The sequence below is a fragment of the Plectropomus leopardus genome, chromosome 9, assembly GCF_026936395.1.
Source record: "Plectropomus leopardus strain MGB_pleo_1.0 chromosome 9, ASM2693639v1, whole genome shotgun sequence".
Lineage (NCBI taxonomy): Eukaryota > Metazoa > Chordata > Actinopteri > Perciformes > Serranidae > Plectropomus > Plectropomus leopardus.
Genome location: NC_142184.1, coordinates 24,185,477 through 24,213,143, shown reverse-complemented (window position 1 = coordinate 24,213,143; position 27,667 = coordinate 24,185,477). Strand labels below are relative to the sequence as shown.

At 40.8% G+C, this 27,667-nt stretch overlaps 2 protein-coding genes across 3 annotated transcripts; one reads left to right on the top strand and one right to left on the bottom strand.

Annotated features, from left to right (window-relative positions):
- Positions 1–3: 3 nt before the first annotated feature.
- rimkla (ribosomal modification protein rimK like family member A) lies at positions 4–19,333 on the top strand. The gene is made up of 5 exons (XM_042492244.2): positions 4–729; positions 8,866–9,096; positions 11,394–11,480; positions 13,153–13,356; positions 15,029–19,333. The coding sequence occupies exons 1-5, from the start codon at positions 567–569 to the stop codon at positions 15,538–15,540; spliced, it is 1,197 nt and encodes a 398-aa protein (XP_042348178.2). The 5' UTR covers positions 4–566; the 3' UTR covers positions 15,541–19,333.
- zmynd12 (zinc finger, MYND-type containing 12) lies at positions 19,328–27,667 on the bottom strand. 2 transcript variants are annotated; one of them, XM_042492242.2, is made up of 8 exons: positions 27,224–27,667; positions 24,835–24,967; positions 23,763–23,934; positions 23,504–23,673; positions 22,842–22,964; positions 22,662–22,755; positions 21,913–22,058; positions 19,328–19,734 (listed from the first exon to the last, which is right to left on the bottom strand). In XM_042492242.2, the coding sequence occupies exons 1-8, from the start codon at positions 27,367–27,369 to the stop codon at positions 19,603–19,605; spliced, it is 1,116 nt and encodes a 371-aa protein (XP_042348176.2). In that variant the 5' UTR covers positions 27,370–27,667; the 3' UTR covers positions 19,328–19,602. The 2 variants fall into 2 exon arrangements, with proteins under 2 accessions (XP_042348176.2, XP_087938434.1); XM_088082308.1 differs by lacking the exon at positions 27,224–27,667 and adding an exon at positions 26,941–27,059.

Here is a 27,667-nt window from a genome sequence, read left to right as displayed (position 1 = left end):
GCCAAACGGAGGAGAGAGGGTAGTCGTTGTGTGGGTTAGCTGTTTATTGTCATAAAGCCACGACTTAGCGGTTTGCAAAGCCGTGCAGCGATCGCAGGAAAACTTTATCGGCAGTTTTGAGGCGGCTATTGGACGATATACAGCGGCACAGCCTGGGCTTTGTTCGCCCCGGCGGGCAAATAGTGCCGAGAGCTGGATATCATCGGTTGAAAGATACAAGTTTCTGCTAGTCAACATACCGTTATTTTTTATCTCGCTCGTGTCGAATTTGCGCGGTCTGGGTTCAACTAACGCCCCCCGGGAAGACTAAATGGCTGCAAATGAAGGGAAACAAAGGTGATAAAGAAGATTATTCATCAGCAGGTTCGGTCCACTCAACGGTTAGCGCTGTTTTTAGCCACATCACCGCCTGCTCGTGCTGTTAGCCGCCGAGGTCTCCATTGTGTGAGCATCTGTGTGCTGCCGCCCGACCCCCGGAGCCCTCGCCGCCACCACCACACACCTGCCGCAGCTACAACTGTGTGTTTCACAGCCGGATTTTCTGTTTTTAACTTTTTGAATCCAACATGTGCTCTCGGGTTTGGTTCGTGACCGACAGGCGTATCAGCCAGGAGTACCCACAAGTTCAGATCCTCCGGGCACTGAAGGAGCGCTGCGCCGACGAGGATGTTGAATTCCGCTCCCTTCTCATGGATCAAATCGTGCTAACGATCAGCGAGGGGCAATTAGGCAAGTATCACCCAGTTATTCAAAACAGTGGATGTGTTGTCGTGAGCTGTGTGGATGAATGGTGCAGTGATCAACAGTGATCTACGGGCTCCTCAAAGTTAATGGCAGGCCGTCATTGTTTGGGGACCACACTGCTGTATAGCGAGTAGAGGGGCTAGCCCGGTCTGCCTGCTAGCAAGGAAGCCAAGTGTAACCACAGACGTGACCGCCTAACCCACTTTCAGCTAGACTGCCTCCAGAGGGGAGTGATGATGCTTGATTTAATTTCACTGAATACGTTACAGTCCCAACAATACCGTCCATGATACGATCTACTTAAGCATCTAAACAACAGGGATTTTTAATATCACAGAAGCCCTAGTATAAAGCCTAGGCATTTGTTATTGAAAACACATTCATGATATTCTTTAATGTGTTAGCTTGTGTTTCACATGGTAACCCGGCACCAGGCACATTTCTTTTCAAAACTGTCCTGAAAAGAAGAATGTAAACATGTTTCACATGCAGAAAGGTTTGCAAGCAGGTCATTAAAAAGTCCTAAATTTCCTAGTTTTAATTTGTGAGGTCTTAGTCTAATAATTGACAGTGTTTAATTTCTTTTTGTCAAAATGAGTCGAGCTCTACTGTGTGAAAATTCACATTTCTGACCTTCCACTTACTTATATATGTATATTTATATTCCACTTAGTTATATATATATATACATATATATTTAAAACGTGCAATACTAAAATAAGAAACTAATTATTTGTCTTCAATTTGATTTGAATTCTTGAAAAGGTCTTAAAAAGCATTACATTTAGTGTCTAATACCTGCAGACACCTTGCTTATAAGTAGCCTAGTCGAGTTTGAGCGATCAATTCAGTATTTTTTATTTAAAATGTTACTATAACCAGCACCTAAAGTCATTTCTAAAAAATGAATTCATTGTCCAACCACAAGCCTTCCAAAAAATCAGGTTAAAGGAAGGAAAACAATAACTAGGATTATTTTTTTGTTGTTGTTTTTTTTAGTTGAACTACCAGCTTAAGGGGGAATTTCAACCATTTTGAAAATTCAGTCATTTTATTCTTATGGTCTATGACAGTCCAATTGTGTAAGTAAATTAATTCAAATTTGTGATGTCACGGGGTATAAAGTCAGGAGCTGCTCCATAAACAATGAAAAAGGAAATATGTCATACAAGACACTGAGAGCACCCAGGTGAATGTTCTGAGTATAATATGGGTACATATTATATTATAGATATATATATACTTCTGTTAAAGAAATGAGAACACCACAATAGAATAAGGTTCATTTGGGTGTAAAACAGACAAATATTGTCCACAAAATCAGGCTTTCATTCATTGTCTGTAGAGCAGCTCCAGACTTAATACTTGAGACAGAGTAGCTCATGTTCACAAATATTGACTGAACTTTCCTCCACCATGAAAGTAACATTTTGAAATCCTTAATTTAGTTGGTGTTCCCCTTTAATCCAGCGACTATTTCAGGTTTTCTGTATATTTTACCCTATCTGCGTTATTTTGCGATGACACACCTTTAGTCAATATTTTGTCGTCATTTCAGTACTGCTATGTCCAGAACACTCTGTTTGTGCTCTGCTTGTTACGAGATGACAACATTTCACAGCATCGACTCAGGAGGCCTTGATAAAGTGATGGTAACAGTAGGAGCTCTCAACAAACAGACACACATGGAATTCATCAGGGCGGTGTGAAGTGGGGCCTGTGTCACCAGATGAGAGGCGTGCGGGTCTCAATTAACACATAAACAGTGTAGGCTGGCACTGGCAGAGGCTGAATAGTTGAGAAATGATGTGGGACGAATAGGGGTGAGATTGGGCAGCACGTCCCTTGCAGACTACATACTGTTACATCAGGTCTACTGTACAGCTTAGTCATGACAAAGCTGTAAACTTAACACAATGGAGCACTGAAGCGGAAGGCATGGCGCTTAAGGAATTACATGTCTTTCAAATACCATAGTAGAGCCAAAAATTGAAGAATTGGCTTTTTTTGGCATTTGTAAAGAGTATCTACCACATGAAAATTACATTATAATGCAGTTTTTACTACCATGGCTTGAGAAACAAACCAAAATAGGCTGATCATTAGATATCAGAAAATGCTCAATATGTCTTGGAGACAGTCAGATAATGAAACCATACATAGCTAATAGGATAGGTAGGCAGGCGGCTGTCTAGACCTGTATCTAATAAAGATACACACAACTGGAGCAGGGCAGTTAGCAAGAGCCGTAATCCATCCTGGCCCCAAGTCTGCACACAGTAAACGTCTTCTGAGCCTTGGCTTGACATCACAGATTAACAACGAGTGGACAGATTGGCCACACTGTTGGCCTGCTACACAGGAAGCCAAAGATTACATATGGCTAGGGTCCTGAGGTGCACACTGACCCTGCATACCTACATATTACATGCTGCTTTTATTTACATTTAAATCACCCACACTACATGTGGACTACAGAAACTCTTCAGGAACTTCAAATCAAAGTCCAAACAGAAGTTGGCAGCTTGAACACATCGTTTCATGGAGTTAAAGTTGCCAATATCTTGTAGTATTTATATCCCTTTAGTCAGTCTGAATTTTCATGTGGATTATTATAAGAATACAGCACCAGAGTCAATAAGCAGCCTCTGGATTTTAAGACAAACATAGGGAAATACAGCTACTTATGCACTGACTGAGAGATAATCAGTGAGTGTTTACAGTCCTCATTGGTTCTACATTAGAAACATAAATGGTTTTTCACCATCATGTAATCAATAATGCTCTTGCAGTCACTGACCACCTCTTTAAGTGGTTACCACTACTGTCTGTTTTACTCAGGTGCATTTACATTTGAATAAAATGTGTTTACATATGAGGTTTTACACGTCATTTGATATCAATTAAACAAGTTATTTCAGAGGGTGCAAAAAGAAATGTTTTGTCCTAAAATTAGTACATGGTACTTAGAAGTAAGAATGATATGGGACGCTGACTCTGATAAGACACAGAACTGGTTCAAGGATAACCTTTCCACTAGTAAAAGATGCTACAATAGCAACCTCAACCATAAAAAAGTAGAGGTCTTGCACACAAAGTATTTGTTTTAGGTTAGGTCAGAATGCAATCCTAAAACTGATAACACCTTTACAGCTTGCTATTCCAAAGGTTTCTCATTCCCTCGGCTCATTTGTGTGGTCTTGACTCAGGTTGAGGTCCACATTTCGTACTGAAGTTAATGGGTTCAACGTGTCCCCAGGAGGAGACATGACTATGCACGCACACACACAACATCATGTGTTAATAACCAATCATGGTCCCTTGCGTAAGAGCCAAACCCAGCATTCAGCGAGCTAAAGGCATTTCACATCCCATGATTTGTGCTGCAAGATGCTTAAAAAGCAACCGGATATGAACTGATGTCACAATCCTTAGCGATGGTTTCACATGTCTGTGGACTCACTTTTACCCCAAACACGACAAATGCAACACTCCTTTGTCAGTGAACGTGAAGATTAAGGCAGGCTTAATATACCTCCAGACATGTGAGTGTGTCTCAGCATCAACACCCATGCAGCTGAGATACTGTGGCTTGAATGCCATTCCTCATTTGGTTATTTATGAAGCGCCTACTCCCCATTTGATGAGAAATGAAACCAGCAGTATGTCATAGCTGTTAGCCTGATTTACATCGACAAGCTGCGGAGTGTTATTTTACAGGTGGTGGTTCATGTCATAAATTAGGGATACTTGATGGGCCGCTTATGTTTACCCCACGTTTTTGGGTTCTCAGTTGCCTTGTAATATAGATATTTTAAAAACGCTTAGCAAATATACACTACATCTTTATATAATAAGACTGAGTTATTGGGGCTGTGACTTTTATGATTGTGCATGTTACTCCCTCAAAGGAAAACCAGGTAATCACTTTATAGCTGGCAATATCTCATTTGCAGGTACTCACATGCAGCCAGGGACATTTGCATTTTATTGGTAGTGCCAAAGAGGATCACAGTTCTTGCTTTTTCCTCGAGAAGAAAAAATAGTTCAAGTGACAGCAGCATTGACTGACACATGCTGAAAATTTGTTTTCACTGTTATTGTTGTACCTGACAACACTTCCTAGAATAGGAGGTCCTTATTATGACGCGAGCGGCTGACGCATCTCTCTTTATCTGTTTTGAATGTTGAGCCTTTCTTTTTATACATGGTCATACCACAAATAAGCACTTGCATTTGTAATTTGCATAGTTGCAGTCGCCAAAGGGAGCAGTGTCTGCTGTATGATTACTGGACTCTAAACCTCTTAACTTAATGCTCTCAGAAGCTGAATGATCACTGTATCATCACTGTGGTGGGAACGGGCTGCAGGTTACCACAAACCAACAAATATTATTGAAAAATGGAATATTTTCTGCATGTTCCTCTGATTTTGCTGTCATATCACATAACCCCCTCACCACACACACACACACACACACACACACACACACACACACACACACACACACACACACACACACACACACACAACCTGAAATCAGCCACCACAGAAATCTTGAGCCAGCAGTATTACACTCTGGTAGGTGATGAAGCCTCATTTAGAGATGTCAAAGGTAATTCACTTAAAATATCAGTGGCATATTTAGTGTTTGTACCACCAGTCTCTGTTGCTGGTGGAAACAAAATATTTCCTACACAGCATCATGTCAAAAACATAAATAGCTTTTGAGTAAGGCGTGATGACAGTGTAAGACTCACACAAGTACACCTTAATTCCCTACAACAACACTGTTATAACATATTGCATCCGTGGTGAGTATTATTCATAAGGATTCATAGCAATTCAGTTTTTGTATGCATATTTACAAATATATTACTATGAATATTTTCCTTATTAATTATGGTGTGATATTGATTGATCATTGTAGTACTGCACATGCTAAATCACAGCTTAAACTGATGTTCCCCAAACTGAACAGCATGTTGCTGTGAAGTGTGATGTCAAAGAGAACTGGCATCTTAAGAAAAGTGAACAAGTTTTTCTACTTCTTAGAGCTTTATCTTTTTAGAATTGAGAGTCATCATATTAAAGCATCATCATATGACCCTGCTAAATCTCATCTGAAATATTGTATACAATATTAATGAACTACTTCTAAGCCCTAAAGCAGGCGCATAAAAGATAACAGATAGTTGATGTGTTTGACCTATTTAATGTTGAAAGTCCTCTGTGGCAATTTAATATGTTTGCTGAGCTCTGTTTATATCCTGTTCAAATATTCCTGTTATCTTTTGATATGTCTCGTCTGCCGCAGGTTAGATCAAGTACTGCAAATGCCAAATTGGCTTCAGCTATACAGTTCACAGGCTAACTCACAGAGGATATGCAGGCCTCTGTGCTCAGCGAACAAAAGATCTTTTTGCTTGGCCTCACAGCAGGCCTACAGTATATGTTTTTGTCTGATGTCTGTTACTGATGACAGATATGCAAATAGACCATTGAAGGCATTGTTTGCTCAAACCAAACCAGAAGAAACTGTGGGTTAAGCTGCCGCCCCATCATCAGGCTAATTTAGACAGGATACCCACACTCAGTCTGAGACGGCATTCAGGACTGGCAGGACCCATTGGCCAAGCATTGGCACAGCATTTGTCGGCATCGCCTGCTTTGTGACGTCGCAGCGGTATGCGTAGAATGCTTGTAATGCTTGTTAGCTTTGTCAGGCAGATTTAAAATGGGACGCACATATACAGTCCATTGAACCATAAAAACATTACGGTCTGTCGTAGATGTAAGGGAAAGAAATTCTCTCACAGGTCACACCCACAGAAAATTAGACATTGTCACACACAAAAAAAACCAAAAAAAAAAACGAGTTGCTTTTGTTAAAGACAGTAATGGTCAGGAGGGTTTCTGAATGTTTTTGCAATGGTCACATGATGTACAGTGCAGTGCACACAAACTCTTGCACAAATGAATAGGGCTGATTCATCCGGCTGCCTCATTGGTCTCTGTTTGGTTCCCCTGGAGATGGAGATGAGCACCATGAACAGTGAATACTGTCTGTCAAAAACCATGAGACCACATCCCCTGACACTTCCCACTGTAATACCACTCTCAGAGGCGGCACAATCAGAGCAGTGTGTGAGTGCTGAATTGGGCTGAAGGGACAGTAAATCCTCCTGCTTCTATACTGAGATTGTGAGGAGAAGGAGGCGGAGAAAAAGGGAGGGGTGGCAGTCTTTTCATGGCTTGGCACTCCTTTTTTCCTATACGCCTCTATTTGCCCCTCCCCTCCCTCCCTCCCTTCCTCTCTGTTAAGGCTACAAGACATCTCTGACCTTTTCTGCCTGCTGCCTTTCTCCTGTTCTCTCCTCTACCTGTGTCTGCACTGAATTACCCTAAAAACATGTGTTGGCCACACCCAAAGTGTGTGCATGATACACACCATGTAGGTTTGATGCACAGTGCATCTGCCGGCACATGTCTGCTCTCATTATGTATTCAGCGACCACCGATCTTCTGGTGACCTCTGATGATCTCAGCCAGCAGCGTTGTCACTATTGTGAGCCTGCAGATTCTAAGATGGCTGAAATTCAGGTCACAATAGAGGTGAAGCGCTGTGCCCATGACAACGATGCCCCCCCCCTCCTTTTTTTTCCTGTATTCATATATAAAGATGTATGCATACCAGAACAAACACACAGGTTTTGTCGTCACCCAATCTGTTCTTCCTGATGAGCTGTTGGGTCGCATCGCCTTCTTAAAAATCTCACAGTCTGTCTCCATTTCCTCTTCTCATAAAGGGTGACAAAGTAACACCAGTCTCCAGTAAAATGCTGCCAAATCTCTGGTTATGGCTGGTGAATTTGCCATCTGTGTTTGGCAAATATCAAGCCAATATTCTGTTAAAATCTTACTCTGTTCTTTACAGATGGCAGTTGATTGATAGAGAATGGAGAAAATTTTGAAATTTGACCGTTTTTTGTTTTCAGTGTAGAAAAGTCAGTGTATTTGTGTCATGCCAACTTTATTTCCACCATCGTACTATACAAGCTTCTCTTTGACTCGCTCCTGTTTTGCAGGGCTTATGCACGCTGTGCTGAGGCTGATCAGTGACCTATTCAGATGTGTTCAGTTAGCCTGTTGTATTTACTTAGCTCACATTTGCATAATAAAAGTGGTGTCAGGCTGAGGCATTGAAAACCAATGTCAGTTTGACTCTCAATAAAACAAAAGGCAGTGGATTTCAGATAATAGTCGTTAAATGACAATGATTTAGGATCCAAATGTATTACCATGTAATTTAAGAAATGTTGGACTAGTCAAAAATATCCAGAATTTTTTAAAGAACAAAACTAAACAAATACTTTGTTAGTTTAGTCATGTTTGTGGTGATGCTTTTCTCTCTGATGTGTTTTCATGTGTGGTTAAATTGCAGACCCTTGGGTTTTTCAGACATCTCTCCCTACCCCACTGCCCTACATTGAGACAAAATAGTGTATAACATCAGTACGTCAGGAAGGTTATCCCTTTCTGAGTCAGAGGAGAAGACCATATAATGGCCCAAAAGGCAGAGGAACTGGCGGCATCGCAGGGGACTACTGTATGTGGATATGGGCACCGTGTAAATACTCGGCTGGCAAGAGAGGTTCCAAATTCATGACTTAACATCAGCAGCCTCAGAGCTGGCTGCCTCTGCCTTGTCCTGTAACCCGGCCAGCTCTCAGTCAGAGCTGTGTGGCAGCGACTGGAACAATGTCCACAAATAGTCTCTGTAAGTAGAGTTAACTTTTCCATCAGGAGATGGTGGATTCAGAATCTCACCAACCACTTTCACAATCTTTCCAGCTCCTGTAAATGTAACTTTTAGGATGCAATGGTCGCTATAAACAATGATGCGTCTCTTTCTGACGTGGCAAGTGGAGAGGTGGTGTTGGCTGATGGCTCTGGTTGCAGAAACAGAGTGGATAATATGAGTGCATTTTCTACATAAGTGTATTGAGTGCTCTGAAGAACTAACTGTATATATGACAAATCTAGTGTTCTGTTTGATGATGGTCATCCTGTTTCCACCCTTTCTCCTTCCTCTCCCCCACCACGGGCTCACCCTCCAGGTCTGCGAGTGGAGCAGGAATTGGTGACATCTTATCCTCAGGTGGTGGTAGTACGAGTGCCCACGCCCTGGGTGCAGTCAGATAGTGACATCACTGTGCTGCGCCACCTGGAGAAGATGGGCTGCCGGCTGATCAACCGTCCCCAGGCCATACTCAACTGCGTCAACAAGTTCTGGACCTTTCAGGAGCTGGCCGGCCATGGGGTGCCTCTCCCTGACACCTTTTCCTACGGTAAATCAATAGTTGACATTTAGCTTTTTCACAGTGTTGGTGTGTTGTGGTAGCACTGTGTTGTTGTAACTAAGACATCTGATGTGGTGTGGTTCTCCGTGACTATAATCAGCAAGTCAGTTAATGAATGTGTGATGCAACTGACTTTATTAATACATCTACAGAGTCCACGCTGCATTGTACCTCCTGCAGGGTTCTTGGGGTTCTGTGCAGACTACAAAATACAGACTGGTAGCCTGAGAAGAGCACTAAAAATAATTGTCTCAAGAATGAATAAATATAGACACTTTGGCTCAAATCAGGCTGTCCTCGTGCACTGTTCATATGCAATGCAGCAGAATTTATAAATAACCCATGTAATTAGGAAGACTGCAATCACAGGATCAGTGCATTGACATACACAATGCACTGTATAAAAAGCAAAACTCTGTGTTAGGAGGCATGTTGGTATGATGGATGGGTCAAACAAACACAGGGCTTTCCTCAGGAGACCAGTGTTTGTGTCCCTTGTGAAACCGAGTTAACTTTGAGATATTTTAAGGTATGTCATCACCATGTTTCTTAACCTAACTCTAACCAACTCAGCAACTGAACTCCAAACCTAACCTATGTACCTTTCCACTAAGTACCTAACTTTGCATTAAGTACATAACATGAAGACACCCAGTGTTATTTTCCTAAACCTAACCTATGTAACAGGGTTGCTGGTAATTTTGTAATAAGAACATAACTTTACATTATGTAAGTGACAACGTGACAATGCCACTTGAGGGGCAAGTTCCACAGAGCCAGTAAACCCAGCTTCAAAACATACATTCTTTCATACATCAGTTTATGAATTTTCATTGTGCTTTGTGTTTACTAAAACGTCTATGTACAGCTTTTGCTGCTCATGCCATGACTTAATTTATTTCTGTCAACTTAAGTGAACGCCAAAAAAACACAAGCTATAGGTTATGGTAAACAAAAAAAGATGTAAATATTGCCTGTGTGGGTATAAACAAATTACAAGGGAGTAGAATCTACAGTCATGTAGAATAAAACGAATATTAGCATGAACACCAGCACTGCTGTGCCAAGCATGTTTTTTTTGATATACCAATCACATTAGTTGCATCACAGGCTTTAGTCCAAATGTGTTTGTGTAACAGATTAATAAGCCATCAGTCAGACAGTCCCTTCATCACAGCCATTGCTCAAACAACAGAGGGCCAAATCCACTAGCTGTCTACTACACCACATATATTTATAATTTCTCAGTTTCTCTAACACCACTGGTTTTAACCTACTGTTGATAAAGGCAAGACATGTGAGGATGCAGCCCCAACAACACAAGCCCGACTGCTGTCTTTATTTGTTCTACTTTGTTGATTTTAAAATACAAAACAATGGCTGACAACAGACAGCACACATTTCTTTCTGTTTTTTCCAAAAATCGACAATGCTGTGGTGTTTGTGAGAGCAGACAGAGAAGGATACAGACAGAGAAAGAAAGGAAGAAAGAGGAGGGGGTGTTTGGCCTACATTCCATTTGTCTCTCTGCACAGTAGGCCAGGCGGTGCATGCAGAGCGGCTGGAGAGCTTATGTAACACGGCCCCCCCAACGCCCCACCCCATGCCCCCTCATGATTTTTCAAAATAAAAGATGCCGTTGCCTGCCTTCTGCTCTCCACCTCAGCAGCTTATGACGCGGTCGGACCCACATTTTATGTCTTCTCGCTCTCCTCATCTGCTCCCTCTGTTTTTCCTCCCTCTCACTGAAAACACATGTGAATCCCTTTGGAAAAAGCTGTGTGACGAGGTAGTTCACATCTGCTCCCTTGACCGAATGCCAGATAAGACCAGACGGGCAAACAGAGATGAAGATGGAGAGAAGTTATTAACGCATACATTTTTCAGTATTTTTTTTTTTATATTTTTCAATCACTTTTTGAGCCAGAGCAGAGAAAGCTGAAGCACATCTGTTGCTACAAGCTGCCACTCTGAGCCAGCATCAGATACGGTCAGCTGCTTCACATTAATGCGTCCCTCAGCGACTGTTCTGTTCCAATCTCATGAATCAGGCAGCAAAATAAGTATAAGCTCAGGAAACACTGCTACAGCCTCGCTGTTTTAAGTCACTTCTGTTGCCATAGCGACAGGGCCTTGTTTCCTCCCGCCACCCTGCTCAGTCAGCTGTAATGTGTGAACCACGCTATCAAAACAAGGACAGTTTTTAATATATTTTACACCTGTGTGTGGGCGAATGTGTCTGCATGTGTTCCTGCTTTGTGTTTGTGTGCATGGGCATTTCCCAGGTGGGCATGACAACTTCCGCAAGATGATTGACGAGGCGGAGCCACTGGGCTACCCTGTGGTGGTGAAGAACGCACGTGGCCACAGAGGTAAGATCATCAGTCACTTTCTTCCCGTCACCAGCTCTGTTCACTGCACCACACTTCTGTACACCGCAGGCCCCTAATGGCAGCCCAGCCCACCCTAACATGAAATTCATTGACAGAGTGTGAAATGATTAGGACGGTGGTGCTGCAGCAAACACAAAACAGGAACTTGTAATGCCTGCAGTGTGGATGCTTGGATAATCATTTTTGTTTCTAGTAAACTGTTGTTTCCTCATTTTGCATGAATTCTCAGGAGGCCTGTGTGGGACATTTGAGCCCTGCCATTAGTGTTGAAGATAAGTTCCAGCATTGTCTGGTGACCCATTAGCCTTTTCCCATTCATAGTTATTGACACTTGACTGGCTCTGCCATTGTATAAAGGAATAACAATGGACCTTGGCCAGCCTGGACTGCCATCACAGCGCATTGTTAGGGAAAGCAGCCGTTGGTCAACTAACTTGACCCTTTTTATGGAGTTCCACGTCTCAAGGGTTGCTTTCCTCCCCTCTGTGGTTGACCATTGACATTGGCTAATATCCAACCTGGCCTCCTTCTCATGAGCAAATACAAATGCCTGTAAACAAATATAAAGGGCCGTCTCGAAATCGTAAGAATCATTGGTATCAACAGGTTTCCTACACATTTTCCTTACAGCATTTCAAGACTTTTCCATGACTTTTCAAGGACCCTAATTTTTTTCCTTGCCCCACTTCCCCATTGTTTTTCAAAACATATCAGATTTGAACTCTTTTCAAATATAATTTCAGCCTGTTGGCATACATGAAGGGAGAGTCAGAACATGGAGTGAAAATGAAGAAGCGTACGTGATGACAAACAACATCATTACATCAGCAGCTACAGAAAATACATTTGCGGTTACATAACTTTGTTACATAGACATTATCCAAAGAAAAAGTACTGCCCCCTTTTTTTTTTGACATAACAAGAAGCCATGACTTTTCCAAAACTTTCAGTTGTTTTTAATAATTACATGGCCTTCTCAGGCCTGAAAAATGTCTTTGTAAAAAAACATTTTTCCAGGTTTTCATGACCCAAATGCATTTTTCATGTTCTCTTCCTTGAAAGTTGTTGGGATGTTAAGAATTGCAATTTTCAAGAGTGTATGCCTTAGTGTGTTTAATCTCACTCAGAGTGATCATGTGTCTCGCTGAGTCACAGGACAGTGACTTCTTGCTTATCTTGTTTTTGACTTGTAATGTGTTACAACATGTCCGTCACTGTCCATCCTCACATCTTTATGAAGTTACTAAGGGATTGCCATGACATCTTATTTGGATTGTCACTTACACACAATGTGCACTTACACAGACGCACAACAATCACAAGGTTTTGGGGGTCAGAGGGCTTGACAACCAGAAGACAGAGCCAAGTGGTGCTAATTAAAACAGGCGTTTTCTCTCCTCTGTGAGAAGCAGTTCTGTGGCTGCTAAGAGGAGTGTCTCATCCATTTCATGAGTAACAGGAACTGACAAGAAACTTGGTCAGCAGAAACAGCTACTTGTCTGCAAAACTTGGGTATCCACCTCCCAACTAATCTTATGCAAATATCAGACCCTGCACAAATCTTGTTTTCATGTTTACAGTCATCCTAACAGCCTGAGGAGTAGCTTCACTTTTCTGCTTCCTTTATCTTAAATGTCCTTCTCTCTCCCAGGCAAGGCTGTGTTCCTGGCACGGGACAAACACCACCTCACAGACCTGTGCCACTTGATCCGTCACGATACGCCCTACCTGTTTCAAGAGTACGTCAAGGAGTCACATGGCCGAGATGTGCGGGTGGTCCTGGTGGGCGGTCGTGTCATCGGCTCGATGCTACGCTGTTCCACTGATGGTCGCATGCAAAGCAACTGCTCCCTGGGTAGGCAGACGCCCGAGATGCCTGTGATGACTCTGAATTACTAAACTATTAAGCACTGTCAAAGACATATTACAGTACTGATTTCACTCCCCCTTCTTCTTATTACAGTTACAGTGTGAGCATTGCTACACTGGAACAGTTCTTAAAGGGACAGGCCCAACTTTTCAACCTGGACCCTCTTTTCCCATGTTTTTCACTACTGGAGACAAATGTTTTTGAAATTGGTCCAGTACTGAGTGAGAGCTGCCAAAAAAGCTGCCATGTAAACACTTTTGTGGCATGCTCGCACTTTTAATGTGCATTGTTTCTTGCCACTGACAGTCTCAGATTATTATTCCAAGCGTCTGAAAACTTATGGAAAGGGTCCTTACAGAGATCGAACTTTTTGTTAAAGAGTTAAATCCATTTTGTTTAACCAGAAAAAGCCTGAAATCGCTATCACCAAACCTAGCAGTCTCCACTGAAATAAACACAAATTTTATCCTCCTAAAACCCACTTAATTTAAAGTTAACAGAAACAAAATAAATCTCTCAAAAGCCGTCTTGGTTAGTCCCTCCAATGTTCCAACAATCACTAACTCTGGTTTGGTTGAAGTAAACTTTTTAATCACCAAGTTAGATGTGAAAATATGCTGCCTCAATACATACTAAAATTACTGTTTTTTTTATGGAGTCTGGTGGGTTTGGTGATCACAATTTCTGGGCTTTTCTTCTGAAACAAAAATACTTCTCTCCTTAACAAAAGGGTAAATCTTCATCAGGATTCTTTTCATAATTTGTAACATACTTTTAGTGGATATAAGGATTGTTTTTAGTGGACTTAAATTGACCATGTTGTCTGTTTCGCAGATGTTGGCTGCAGCAGTCTCGCTCAATACTGGAGTGGTTTAAAAAGTGTTGATCCTGTTGGTCACTCACACCCAAAAAAAACACTGGAAAATAGGTTCTAATAGGTTTAAGTTTTCAAGACTAGTGAGTTTTTTAGACAATCAACAGGCATTTATCATTAACAAAGACCTGTGTGCCACATTTAAGGTGTCCCTGCATTGGTCATCATTCCTGCATATGAGGAAAATATTTCATGTTTCTAAATTTTTGATCAAGTATAATTCTCCATCCACTATATAAGCCAGTTTAGAGAAACAACACCAAATCAACAGGCTTGTCCCGAGTCTGCCCCAGAGACATCAAGTGACACAGTATTCTAGCTGATGAGACTGTTTTTCAGTGTCAGAGCATGAGCTGTTTTGGTCTCTTTGAGGCTGTAATGCGCTGTGACATATTTAGGACACCAGTCATCAGATTATTCTGCATTTATGAAACAGATCATGTTGACATTTGCAGTAACTGTAGGTGCATCTGATCCAACTGGCGCTAACCAAATCATGTTTTTCTCCTCTGTGAGGAGCAGTTCTGCAGCCGATAAGGAGCGTCCCATCCATTATTCTGCATTTATGAAACAGATCATGTTCACTCACTGTCGGTGGATCTGATGCATTTTTTGAATCTTTGATACTGAATATTCAAAAGATGAAAATCCTTCTTAAAAACATCTTAAATCTGCCACATACACAGTATTTGTTAGTATTTTAAACTGTTTGGATGGTGACGTGAATGAACAGGAGATGGTTGTAGGTGTTAACCAGTTTGATGTCTCTCTGTGGATTGTTAGGTGGTGTGGGTATGATGTGTCCACTGAGTGAGCAGGGGAAGCAGCTGGCCATAGAGGTGTCCAACATCCTCGGCATGGATGTGTGCGGCATTGACCTGCTGCAGCTCAACGATGGCTCATTTGTAGTCTGCGAGGCCAATGCCAACGTGGGCTTCATCGCCTTCGACCAGGCCTGTGGCATGGATGTGGCAGGCATTGTTGCCGACTACGCCCTGTCTATGCTTCCCAGCCGCCTCACTCGTAAGATGTCCCTGCTGTCCGTCGTGTCGAGCACCAGCGAGACCAGCAGTGAGCCCGAGGTGCTCTCCGTGCCCACCAGCGGTGGCTCGCTGCCCGAGGCCGTCTGCAACATGAGCGTGGGTTCCACTTCCAGTGAGAGCGACCCGGAGCTGGCAGAGCCCTCCCAGTCCTCACCCCGCCAGTCCACAGCCCCCACCCTGCCTGACCTACCCGATCCAGCCTACAACTTCAACACCCTCCTCGCCAATGAGATCAAATTATTGACTGAGTAAGATTCAAGCAGCTTCACGCACACACAAACACCACGAATACACATTAAAAACACACCTGTACACATGGCAACAGACATTCCTTTTAAACACACATATCAATCCAAAAAACACAGGATGTTAAATGCAAAGCAGAGCAAAACTGAACACACAGACACAACCACAGAAATAAAAACACCAAAACATGAGCCTTCTCCTACTAACTCCCTTCAAAAATAACAAAGATCTGAGGCTGCTCCCCTGACTCTTCTCGCTTTGCACCTCTACTCCCAAACTGCACATCCCACTATCCAAACTCAGCTCACACCGCAGCGTGGTGGCAAGAGTGGGATTTAGTACATAACGGCCAAATTGACCTGAGCTTCTGTTTTGCAAGAAACTGGAGGGTGACTATGTTTTTTTTTAATAAAAGCATACACCTGCCATATTTATATCCTTATATTATCTAAGGGATAATCAACAAAAGGGGGTTTCCTGCTGAGACTTCAGTAATAATTTATGGATTGGAAGTAAAATGAAGTGGGTTTTTTTCCAAGTGATGAGCTTCTTGTGAGAGGAATACATCCTCATGCTTGACACATTAAACAGTCTCAATGTAGCAATGTAGTGCTGCTGTCAAGGACACAACAGAATGGGGATTGTCCTGCAGCAACTGGAGATGGAGGAAATTTATGTCAGATTTACTGCCCTTCATTTTAACCAAAATGAGAGACAATTTCACTACATGACAATATGTCATATGTTGTAAAACCAACTACAACAGAATGTATTTTCACTGTTTTAACTCTCCTTTAAATAAAAGCGTAGTTGAAATGTAGCCAGAGCTGCTACGCTGACAGTGAATAAGAAGCTGTCCATAAATTAATTCTCTTCACTGCGAATGAAGCAACACTGCCCTAACCTGTGCAGGATAGTAAAAATAACAAATAGCAGTTTTGTTGACGACTCACAACCTGGCATATAAAAATTGGTTGAGTGCCATGACTTGATTTTTAATTTCACGTTCATAGATTGCTTGTTTGATTACCCTTACCAGCAGCAGCAGTCTGCTGCTTTTTAAAAACCCATTCAATGTCTAGCACTTTATGATGAACAGATGCATTTTTTTAATCGCTCAGATGACATATTTAGGAAACACGAGACAGGTTGTTAAAGCTGTGTCTACAGTTGCGAACAAAATATACCTCAGAACAGTGACTTCTCACTGCCATAGGATGACATAGATATTAAAAACCTACAGAACATATCAGCCAGGATCCTTATGGTTTTCGAATGGCCCCTGATATACCAGGTGTTCCTTCCCTTTATGTCAAAGAGCTAAAAAAAAAAAAAAAAAAGTAGTTGTGTATTCTTTTTTTATTTCATTTTTTAGCTTTTTTGTAAATATTTAGGTAGTGGATTCAGTACATTCTAGTATCCAGTTGATGAAACTGGAACAGCTGACATGACTGCCAACTTTGAAATTTTCATAAGCTATTGTGAACAAACTTGTTTGTACAGACCTGCAATACTGAAAGTTTGAAATTTGGTGCTAACATTTATGAATTTGGTTAGATGTGTTTTCTCAGTCGTATGATTTGTAGATTTTGTTGTTTTTCCCTTGTTTTTTGATAATACCTATCTTAACCCACAAAATACATTGGCATGGTGTACAAATAACAAAAAAAAAGAGAAGTATATTTTTGCAGTCTCTTACAATAGAATGTTACTTTTTCTCTTCTTAGAAAAGAAAGGAAAAAGATCCAGGGATTTCAGTGGCCAAAAGCTTATTGCTTACGGTTTTTGTTCCTGTTGATTTACCTCTTGTATGCCTTCTGAAATCAACACCGAGGGAGGCTAATGCCATTCATCAAAAATAATTTACAGCTCCAATCAAAAGCACAAATGTAAACCTTACGTTGTTCAACGTAGTGACGTCCATGTTTTTTGACTCATAGCCCTTTCTGTTGAACACAACTCAGGGAAGCAGCCTGGATCTCACCCCTGACCCCCAAAGGCATGACATATTCATCCGAGCTGGAGACATGTCAAAAACATTACACATAGCCCCACAGGCAGACAAAAAGATACACAAACAACAACGAAAAAAAGGTTCTAAACTACAATATAAGACAATGTGGTGTATACCATGGTTAACATGCACTTTTTTTCCTTGCTTGTTTTATATTGTTCCTTGTTTTCTTCCTAATTTATGGTATTTTAAAGAGAAAAAAGTGGTTTGTGTGCACTAATATTGTCTCAATAAAATGAAACCGCTGTGAAGCTTGATTTTATTTCCTTTATTGTGGGCCCATATTTACTAACTGCCTGGAATCTAACAGGGGCCTGCTTTGGGGTGCCAAATTTAAAGCGGCCAGACAACAGTAAATGCAGCTTTTATATTTAAAATCTGCCGTCAAGTAATCACATTGGCTCCACTGAGACAGTAACACCATTTACACTACTGTGATGTTGTCTGGTATCTATATAATGAAAGTATCTGAAAAACAAACTGTGAATCTGCTCATGTCCATTCTCCTGACATGCAAAGGCACGTGGGCTTGATCACCAACAAGTCACATCCCAACATAAAAGCTAATATGAGTGAACTATCTCCAGTTGTTGTTGTCCCCCTTTTTTAAGTCTTTGTATTGAAGCCTGTGTCATTCTACATTGTGTACGTGAGTGTAAATCAAAGATCACATATCCTTTCAAAACACTAAAAAGCCAGCCATAGGACAGAATGAAATGTTCATATCTCTCTTACAGCCCTGTTTTTTCAGTCTGTAGTTTACACATCATCCATATGCACACAGAGCACATCCAGCCATTTCAGGTTCATTTTACTGCGCCCCAACAACTTTCACAAGGCCTTTTCACTGTCTGGTTTCTCTGGGATTTAAGGATCATAGTTGAGTCAAGATCCCGGGTCAGGTGGGTTTCTTTCTGCTTGGTATTTATAGATCAATGGCCATGATAAAGTGGATACAAGGCATATTGAAAGAAAACGGGTACCGCATGCTCGTGACACAGGGAAGGAAGAAGGAGGTTGGTGTGTAAATCACAAAATGATCGGAAGTACTCTGGCCCGTGTGGTGCCTGGTCAGCCTTGAACAAACGTGTAGGGACCTCTGGACTCGTCACTGTGTACAGCAACGCAACAGAGCACAAAGTTACTATTTAATTCCAAACTGCTGCTAATGTATATTTGGCTCAAAAAATTAAAAAGGGAATACACGGAAGCCTAAGCGTTTCCATGCTTTGCTGCCTCTCGACACATAAAAATGAATCTGAATGCCAAAAAAACAAACATTTTGTTGTATAAATCAGTACTAGTAACACTAGTAGTAAGATGATTTTAAAAGTGATTCTTTGTTTTGATATAATGAATAAATGTTTCAGAATTGTATATAATATGTAGGATTTCACAGCAATTACTGGGTTCATTTTATGTCCATGTGTTTTACAACAGACATGAGATTTGCTTAAAGGTTTACAATATACTTTGATTTGCAGAAAGAAAATGCAATGTTTATGCTCTGTTAAAATATAGACATTAGAAGACATTTAATTATATCTGCATATGGTGAATTGATGATGAAGTTATGGACTGCTAGGTACGAATTAAGCAAAAACATTGCATTAAAAATGGTTGTTAGCAAATGCCCTCGCCATTATTCTGTTCTGTATCATTCTGACAGTGTTCAAAAAGGATCCCAAATACATGTAATTCACATATGTGCAAAATGATGTAAATATATATCCCTCTTTTTTTAGATTCAAATAAAGATGAGTCATTATTCAAAAGCAATGAAAATGTGTCCTCTCCTCCTTTTACTGCTTTTATCGAGCATTTCAATGTTAAAACGATATGTAACCCAACAATATATTGTCATTATGTGCTACATTGCCTATATATACAATATCTGGATGAACCCTAAATTACATCATAAGCTCTTTTGTTATAAACTATTTCTACCAATTCAGTGGTTTGTTCGTTCACATGGGTGAATTAGCGTAGGGTGAAACAGACGTCCTGATGGAGCAGATCTCCAAGCACAGGGATCAGCAGGGCAGGTACGGTGACTAGTCAGAACCAGGATGTGATTGAGTCCGCGGACTCTGCACCAGCTGCAGCAGGCCCTGGATGGGCTCTGTCAGGTCATGGTTTGGTATCAGCTGGCTGGCCTGCAGGGCAGTGCTGCCAAATCCCAGTGCCTGGCACACAAGCACAAAGGGAAACAAAACACAGCAGCTGCAGCTGTTAAACTCTCTGGGGAGAATAAGCTGACTTATATAATAATATCACTGAAAATTGAATTGCAACTCGGTCTGCTTAACTTATCCCACTTTACCCCTCCAACAACCTGATGCGGTAGGCTGTTAAAGCGTCCTTTACAGTTTAGAACAGAGAGAAAATTTAGACATGAAAAGCATTTTCTGATTCTGCTGACGAAGCAATGCATGCTTAGAGGAAAACATGGCAGGCACAATGTGGATTTCATTGAGGTTTGCACTGACATCAGTGGAATTCCCACAGTTTCTAAGAAACAGCTGGGAATATGCTCTGTGTATGTGCAAATCAAGTGTTGTGTGAACGATGTTATATCAACCCACAGCTGTCTCACACATCTCCTCAGGCTTCTTATCTAATGTTTTTCCTTCCTGGCAACAACGCGTTGACTCACAAGGAAAAAAATAAGATAATTGAATTATGATTCATGTAAAACAAGCATCCCAATGACAAAAACTGAACATGGCCAAAAGTCAAAATAAAAATCAAAATTGCCATCACACACTTCCAGAGGTGGGACTCTTTGTTTTGCAGGTGGTAAGTTAGCCTCAAGTCTTTGCACTCAAGTCCCAAGTCAAGACTGACAAGTCCCAAGTCAAGTCCAAAGTCCTACACTATGAGTTCTTCACCACTTAATGCTATTTAAACAGCAGAGTAATATTTGATTAAATTTACAAAAATCACATCAACATTTTTGAAAAGTTGGATTTACATTTGACAAAACAAGTTTATTGAACTTTGTTCTCCTTCATATGTAATCTTGACCTGCATGTTTTTGCATACTGCAATTTGTTTTTAGTTGACCATCACATAGTTTTCGCATGGGAACTAAATAATACGTGTCAACTTGCTAGAAAGAATGGCATTATTGACAGTTGATTCAGCAAATAACAGGAGATCAATTGACATGACACACTTTTTAGATAATATACTTTTAATCTTTGGGTTTGGGGGAAGTCATGTATTTTCAAGTCAAAAGGCTCAAGTCCAAGTGAAGTGAAGTCAGTGAGTCTGAGTACAGGTTGTAAATCTTTTTTGATTTTTTTAAAAAAAAATTGTAATTGTAATCTGATTTGAGTCATGTGACTGGAGTCCATACTGTAAAAAAAAAGAGGAAAAGTGGTCATTAAAATGCCTAGTTTTTGTTTTGGTTAATAGTTTAATAAATCTAAGGAAAAGTGGACCACGGGACTGAACAGCAGACTTGTGGCTTGGTGGTACAGATGAGCAAATGTCGCTAACTCTTCATTGTGACCTCCCTTAGGAAGTGGGAAAGTAAACACTTAATTTCACTGCGGAGATCAAAGATACTCTTCAATCGGTAGGAATGTCCCGCGGGCTAGTTAACTTAGTCACCATCCCGGCATGGTGAGCCATGATCCTTATTTTCTTAACCGCTATTCTGGCACTAAAAACGTAGATTTTTAACCACAGGGAGCGACTTGGTTGACTTGTGTTATTTTGTCTCTGCTTGACAGTTGGACCTGAGAGAGTGGCACCATTTGAAAAAAAAAGAAGACTTGATATGTTCAGCATTTTTTCCACTAGTTAGGGGACCTTGGTGTTGTTGGTGGTGACGTATATATTACAAAAACTGAACTTGTGTTTTTTCAGCCGTAACAACCCACTAAATCACCAGATAAAAACATGACTGCCTGGTGTCGTGTCCATTTATGTGTTTACTAGAGTCAGGCTACAATCTCTTTCCTTCGCCTGCTCAGGGCAGTCACCTCTCTGGTACAAAACTTCCTGCAAAGTCATTTGTACTGACACATTCGCTGCACTGTTGCTGTCTCGTCCTCTAAGCTGGCGTGACACACTGAAGATCTGCTAGTTTATCCCTCAGTTAAACACGTGCAGTTTACACGCACAAATAGCCGCCAATGGTATTACTGAGAGACTGCAAATCAAGGGTGGAAGTCAGAGTGTCGAGACAGTTGAATCAACTCCTGCTAATTCCCACCACATCTTTTCGGCTTTACCAATTAGAGATAATCCCATCTGGAGACGGCCCTTCAAAGTAGGTGTATGAGGAAATGGGGAACTGTGTCACTGTGTCAAACTGAGCCTTTAATGCCTGCACACCTCGTCAGGTGACTCACCTTTAGGGAGTCTCCTCCCAGGAACCACAGCATGGCCAGGCAGTGGGCTATCAGTGCAATCTGAGCTGAGTCTTTTCTGAAGTCATTCTGTACAAACTCCAACATTGTCTTCAAAATCTCATCAACTTCAACCTGCTGGGCTTTGGCTGATTGAAAGTCATGAAAAGAGACAGAGATGGATATGTTGTTTAGCTCTTACAGTACATTACCATAGGCATATATACACAGATCCGTCTGCATCTTCTGTATAGTTAGTGTAACTATTCAACTTCCTTTCAACAGCCACTTTTCCCTAGTAAACATCCTGGGAACTTACATTGCAGCTAACAGGCTTAGCATCATATGTAGGGCAGCAGCTGCGATAGTGGGTAGTGGTGCGGATGCTGCACAGCCAGAGATGTGTCAGCACTGGTCTCTAGTCAGCCCTAAGCATGCTAGTGTAAATCTGGGGTTTAGCTTGCGGATTGCACAGCAAGACAGCTCAGCTAAATATAGGCACTGTTGACCTTATTTTTTTATTTTTTTTTTTTTTAGGGATACGCCAATTGAGCTCTCTGCTGATCAGCGATAGGAGCAAATGATGGATTGGTGATGTCATCATTTTCTGACTCTGCACTGTTTTTGACTAGTGTGGTAGAATAGGCTAGGTTGACAAAAGCTAAATGTATGGTTTTATATTGTTTTGTTATGTTTTTATATGGCTCTGTTATATTAAATATAAAATGCACGGATCTAATGAGAGGACGTACCATAAGACGGCTTCAACAACATATCAAGATTTTGCATATTTTCGACGTGGGTCTTGAAGAGTTTGGTCAGATGCCGGTGCCAAGTTTGTGCCACCTACAATATAAGCAGTAGAGGATAAACCATGAAATATATAGACAAACACAGATTTGGCCAAATTTGTCTCATCTCTGTTATTTTACCTCAGAGTACACGGAGCGAACAGTGTGCATCTTCCCCTGTTTGGCAAAAACATCAGCCATGAGGAAGCAGCCACCAGCAGTGACCGTGCTATCCAGACCATACTCCTCACTGGAAAAATATATCTGAAAACAAACAAACAAAAAAACATCAGAGAAATATGCTTTTTTTTTACAAGGTATATTCATATACAGCGCATGGTACAAAAGGAACAACACACTGTACATCCTGAAAGATAAACAATTTGCACAATATATTTATAATAACACCGCATTTATATGACAACTTTGGTAACTAGTTACTTTACAAATTGATATGTCTGCATAAAAAAAACATAGGAAAATTTGATAAAATCTGATGTTTTCCTATAAATAAAATTACTGAACAATTTATACAGGGACAGCTGAAATTATTTGTTCATTACCAAGTTAGCCAATATACACAAAATGTATCCCCAACCATTTTGATAAACATTTAAGTCTTTTTACTTTCACTTGTGACAATAGTATTTTAACAGTGAGAAAGTTCAAATGGAGAGGTGAGATGTGCAGATGAGTTATGGCTTTCATTTTGTTTCTCACAATATCAAAAAGGTTATTGAATAGTTGTAAATGCTTCATGTACTGAAGCTGTTTCTGGTGAGTGTGTTACTTATGACACGAACATCATTTGCAAAGTGGAACAGAGCTGCTTCCAGGTTTCCGGTCGCTGTGTAGAGGCGGCCCAGGCTCCTGTGCAGCCGCTGGTGGACCGAGGGACCACATTCTGGGTTCTTCAACACCATCCACTCTACCTTTGACAGGAGCTCCGCCACCAGGGCTAGATTACCCAAACCTGAAAGGGACACACACAGTTATGCATAAAACATCAAGTGGGAGACAGGAGACAATTTGAGCTTAAACCATTTTGTGCTCCTTCCTCACCCATATTGGCCTCAGCCAGCAGCAGGTGGGCAGGGACCGTTTGGACAGAGCTGGGGCCATGGATGTCGATGGAACAGCGCAGGTAGAACTGGGCGGCAGGCAGAGCTTCCTGGTGTTTCCCCTCTGACAGCTTACTCTGAGCCACCGACCTGCAAATCTCAATCAGCTCCTCCTAAGAAAGGAACCAAACCCAAGGAACACATCAGGTTACTTTCACACCTACACATCTTTTACAAAGATAAATGTAAAATGACAACAAAACACTGTTCTTATGTGGTTTCAAATTCTAAAACTTTTCTTAGTGATTTATCTAATACAGAGAACACCATTTGAAAATAGTCTATTTTTAAGTGAGAGTGCTGCAGCCAGCAGCTGCAAAACAGGCTGTAATGTAATCCTATGCAGCGCCTGCGCACCATCAACGTACACCCACTGAACGTGCTTTTTTGTGTCACTGACAGGCTGTTATTCTAAGTGTCGAACAACATTATGGAAAGGATCCCTACTGAGAAATAAAATGTCTCTCTTTCCCTCTCGCTGATCTGGTCTATTTGTTACTATGTCTATTTAAGTCTTGTTCACAGAGAAGTCTCAGTCTATAGCTTAGTGAGAGGTAAGTAAATGCTGGAAGACAACAAACGGACCAGATCAAGGAAAAGGAAGATGTTGACAGACACTTAGAAAAACAATCTGAGCCCATTTCATGACTTGCCCCTTTCACAAGCCGCAAAAATGTCTATTAGTCACTTACACACAAAAACATGGAAAAATAGGGTCCAAGTACAAAAAAAAAAAAGAGGTTACTCTTTACGTCGTATGAAATTAGAAAAGCTAAAACTAAAAGCCTGGAAGCGAAACATTAGACCATTTGAAACGAAATGAGAGATCACAGACAGACTTCTAATACAAAAATTCTAAACAGCCTAGAGATAAAGTTTCCATGATTACTGTTGTTCTTTACATTTTCCTTGACAGTGAGAAATGTAAACTAGACTCAAACTCAAAAAAAGGATGTCGACATTGCACTTTATGTTTCACAATCAGGGTCCCAATGCATCACATGCATCCTCACCTTTTTAAGCTGCATTTCTATTTTGCCGGCTCGAGAGCGGAGACTAAAGAGTGTCGGAGCGCGAATGGGAACAAGCAGCTGACAGATTCTTTCATGGATCCCCATCCAGTCAGCCTGCTGGTGCTCTGTATGACTGGAGAATAAAAAAGACTTTTAAAAGCAATGCAAGTTCAAATCACTTTCTTTGTGGCATTGTTTCAAACATTTTTAATGCATTTGAATCTCTGCTCTGGGCATAATGTTGTTGGCTTAGGGATCAGTTTGTTGATAAAAACCTGTTTCCCTGCTATGATCTGAACAGCCTATACTGCATCTTAGCTGCAAAATAATAATACCATTAACCCTTTAAAAACTGAGCAAGTTGGCTTTATTTCACCCACAACATGGGAATGTCAATAAGCGATGACAGAAGAAACGCCCCCAAAAAGTAGCAAGAAATTTGTTTAAGTTTTTAATAAATTACCAAATTTTTTTCATTAAAAAAACAACACATGGAAATGACCTTTGAAAAGTGCTTGTAACATAATTTTAATATGTAATAATGATTGTTTAAAATTTTCCCTAAATTCTTACCTTTTTCCCTGGCTTTTAAAAAATAATTTTCAAGATTTTCTAATTTCTTGCAGTTTGTAGACCATTTCTTGCAAAGTTGCTCATTGCCTTTTACCCATGTATTTGAAAGAAATCGCACCAGTTTGCTCGGGGTTGAAGGGTTTAATACTTGTGACGGGCATCTGAAAGCAGCACAAGAAAATTGATGTTGCTCCAGGCTTAAAAGGGTTAACTGTGAAATATTTCTATATAGTATATTGGCTGGTTTGAATTGAAGTGCTACTCTTCCAAAGCAGAGCCTCTATCCTATTTAGAAAATATCACCTGAGTGCAAAGAGGGCATACTAAATTGTATGCCATTACATAACTGCTCTGTAATTTTGTTCATCTGGCTCTCCTCTCCTGCACACTTCTGTGGAAACTGTCTTGGTTTTCCTTGAGTTTTTTTCTACTGAGGCACACCACTGTATTGGTTTTTTGGACCGGAGACAGGAGCAGCGCAGGCAGTGATCTGGCCACGTCACTACAACAGAAGCGCAGATACACACAAATCAAGGGGTCTTCTTAGGCTACATGGTAATTGTACTTTATTTTCTTTCAATATGCCTCATAATAAACAGTTATCACAAATATTAGTCTGGATGCTGGCACGCCAGCAGCCTAATAACATGATATGGCTCGTCAGGTCCTCAATAAACCATTTCAGCTCTAACATGTGACAACTTTACAATCTTCTTTTAAACCAAAGTCATCTGTTTAAGCAAAGAACAAAAGCCTATTCATTTCTTAACCCTTTGAAACCTGGAGCGACATTACTCTTCTTGTGCTGCTTTCAGATGCCCTGTAAACCTCTAGAACCGAAAAATTGGTTTGATCCCTTTAAAAACATGGGAAGAACATAATGAGCAACTCAGCAAGAAATGTTCCGCAAATTGCAACCACCTACCTTTTTGTTAAAAGGTGAAAAGAATTATCTGAAAATTAGCAGGGATGGATTATTTGACATTATTAAAAAAAAACAAGAAAATGTCCAGAAAACTATATTTATATAATTAGATTTATTACGTTTAAAAATACGCTACAGAAAAAAATATATATATTTATACATATATTTATATATTTTAATTGTTTCTGGTAATTTTCTTGTAACTTTTTACCAATTACATTTTTTCAGTTACTGTATGTGCTCCTGCTCAGATCAAACTCCTTTCTTTCTCCCATCTACGCCTTGCTTTAAATGACATGGGTACAATTATCCATCTAATTCAAAAATGTGCTTGACTTGTAGTTCTTTTTAAACGACAGGGAAGCAAGGGCAATGAGTGGCTGTAAGCTCCGTTTAAGACACTGGCTTTAGTAGCTCATCCCTTCACATTAATCCCTGCAGGGATGGCTGTCACCACATGCTCCTCTTCACTCCCCACACTGTGCCAACGAGGATTTCATCGAGCACCATCTCATGATCTGTAACTGACTCTGAAGAAATGTAAGCCAACGCCGAAGGAAACGCTGTAATTTTGAACAACTAAAACTATCAAACAGACAACAGCTCACCCCAGTCACATGAGCAAGAAATAAACGTTGTGGTAATCTCATTTCCAGCTGCTCCTCTCCCTCTCTGGCGCCTTCTGTCAGCGGCGCTGTGAAACAAATGGCGGACACTGCCACCTAACGTCCAAACTGTAGACATGCTTTCAACTAGTACATAATAACCCACACAAAATGAACCCAACTTTTGGAAATCATGCTTTCGCAAATAAGTGGTCTGAAAGCCATTAACTAAATGTCTAACATGTGATGACAAAAATAGTAGCTAGCTAGAATAACTCGACCTTACCAGTAAAAGGTGACTCGACACTTGGTGCATTGTAGGTGAGCTCTTCCTTGACAAAGTTCACACAACTTTTCCGTCCCTTTGGGTAAGGCGAGGGGCACTATCTTGGATGTTGTCCCGAAAGCACGAGGGTTAGCTTCCATTATCATAAGAAGACCCTATTGAAATTGGCAGACTAAAGGCAAATCCGGTATTATGTTAGTTTTTCAACCTAAAATTAGCCTATTAAGCTAACGCCAGTTGCCTTTTGAGAAACTCTAAGTTTACGGTCGCTATGGCAACGACCTCAGCGTGTCCTACCGATAAAACCGTAACAAAAGGCTTAAAAACACATTTTTAGCACCATAGGCTCTATATACAGGCAAGTAACGTTATATATAGTGCAGATAATAGACCATTTTCACAGCAGACATATTGACCCGTCATTGTAGGGAAAGCACAGGTGTA

Coding starts and splice junctions, on each gene's coding strand:
- zmynd12 (XM_042492242.2), bottom strand. CDS start 27,369: ATGATAATGGAAGCTAACCCTCGTGCTTTCGGGACAACATCCAAGATA. Junction 23,935..24,834: donor TAGAAATGCAGCTTAAAAAG/GTGAGGATGCAT, acceptor TTCCTTTCTTAG/GAGGAGCTGATTGAGATTTG. Junction 22,059..22,661: donor GTTGTTGAAGCCGTCTTATG/GTACGTCCTCTC, acceptor ACTTTCAATCAG/CCAAAGCCCAGCAGGTTGAA.
- rimkla (XM_042492244.2), top strand. CDS start 567: ATGTGCTCTCGGGTTTGGTTCGTGACCGACAGGCGTATCAGCCAGGAG. Junction 730..8,865: donor GATCAGCGAGGGGCAATTAG/GCAAGTATCACC, acceptor CTCACCCTCCAG/GTCTGCGAGTGGAGCAGGAA. Junction 11,481..13,152: donor GAACGCACGTGGCCACAGAG/GTAAGATCATCA, acceptor TCTCTCTCCCAG/GCAAGGCTGTGTTCCTGGCA.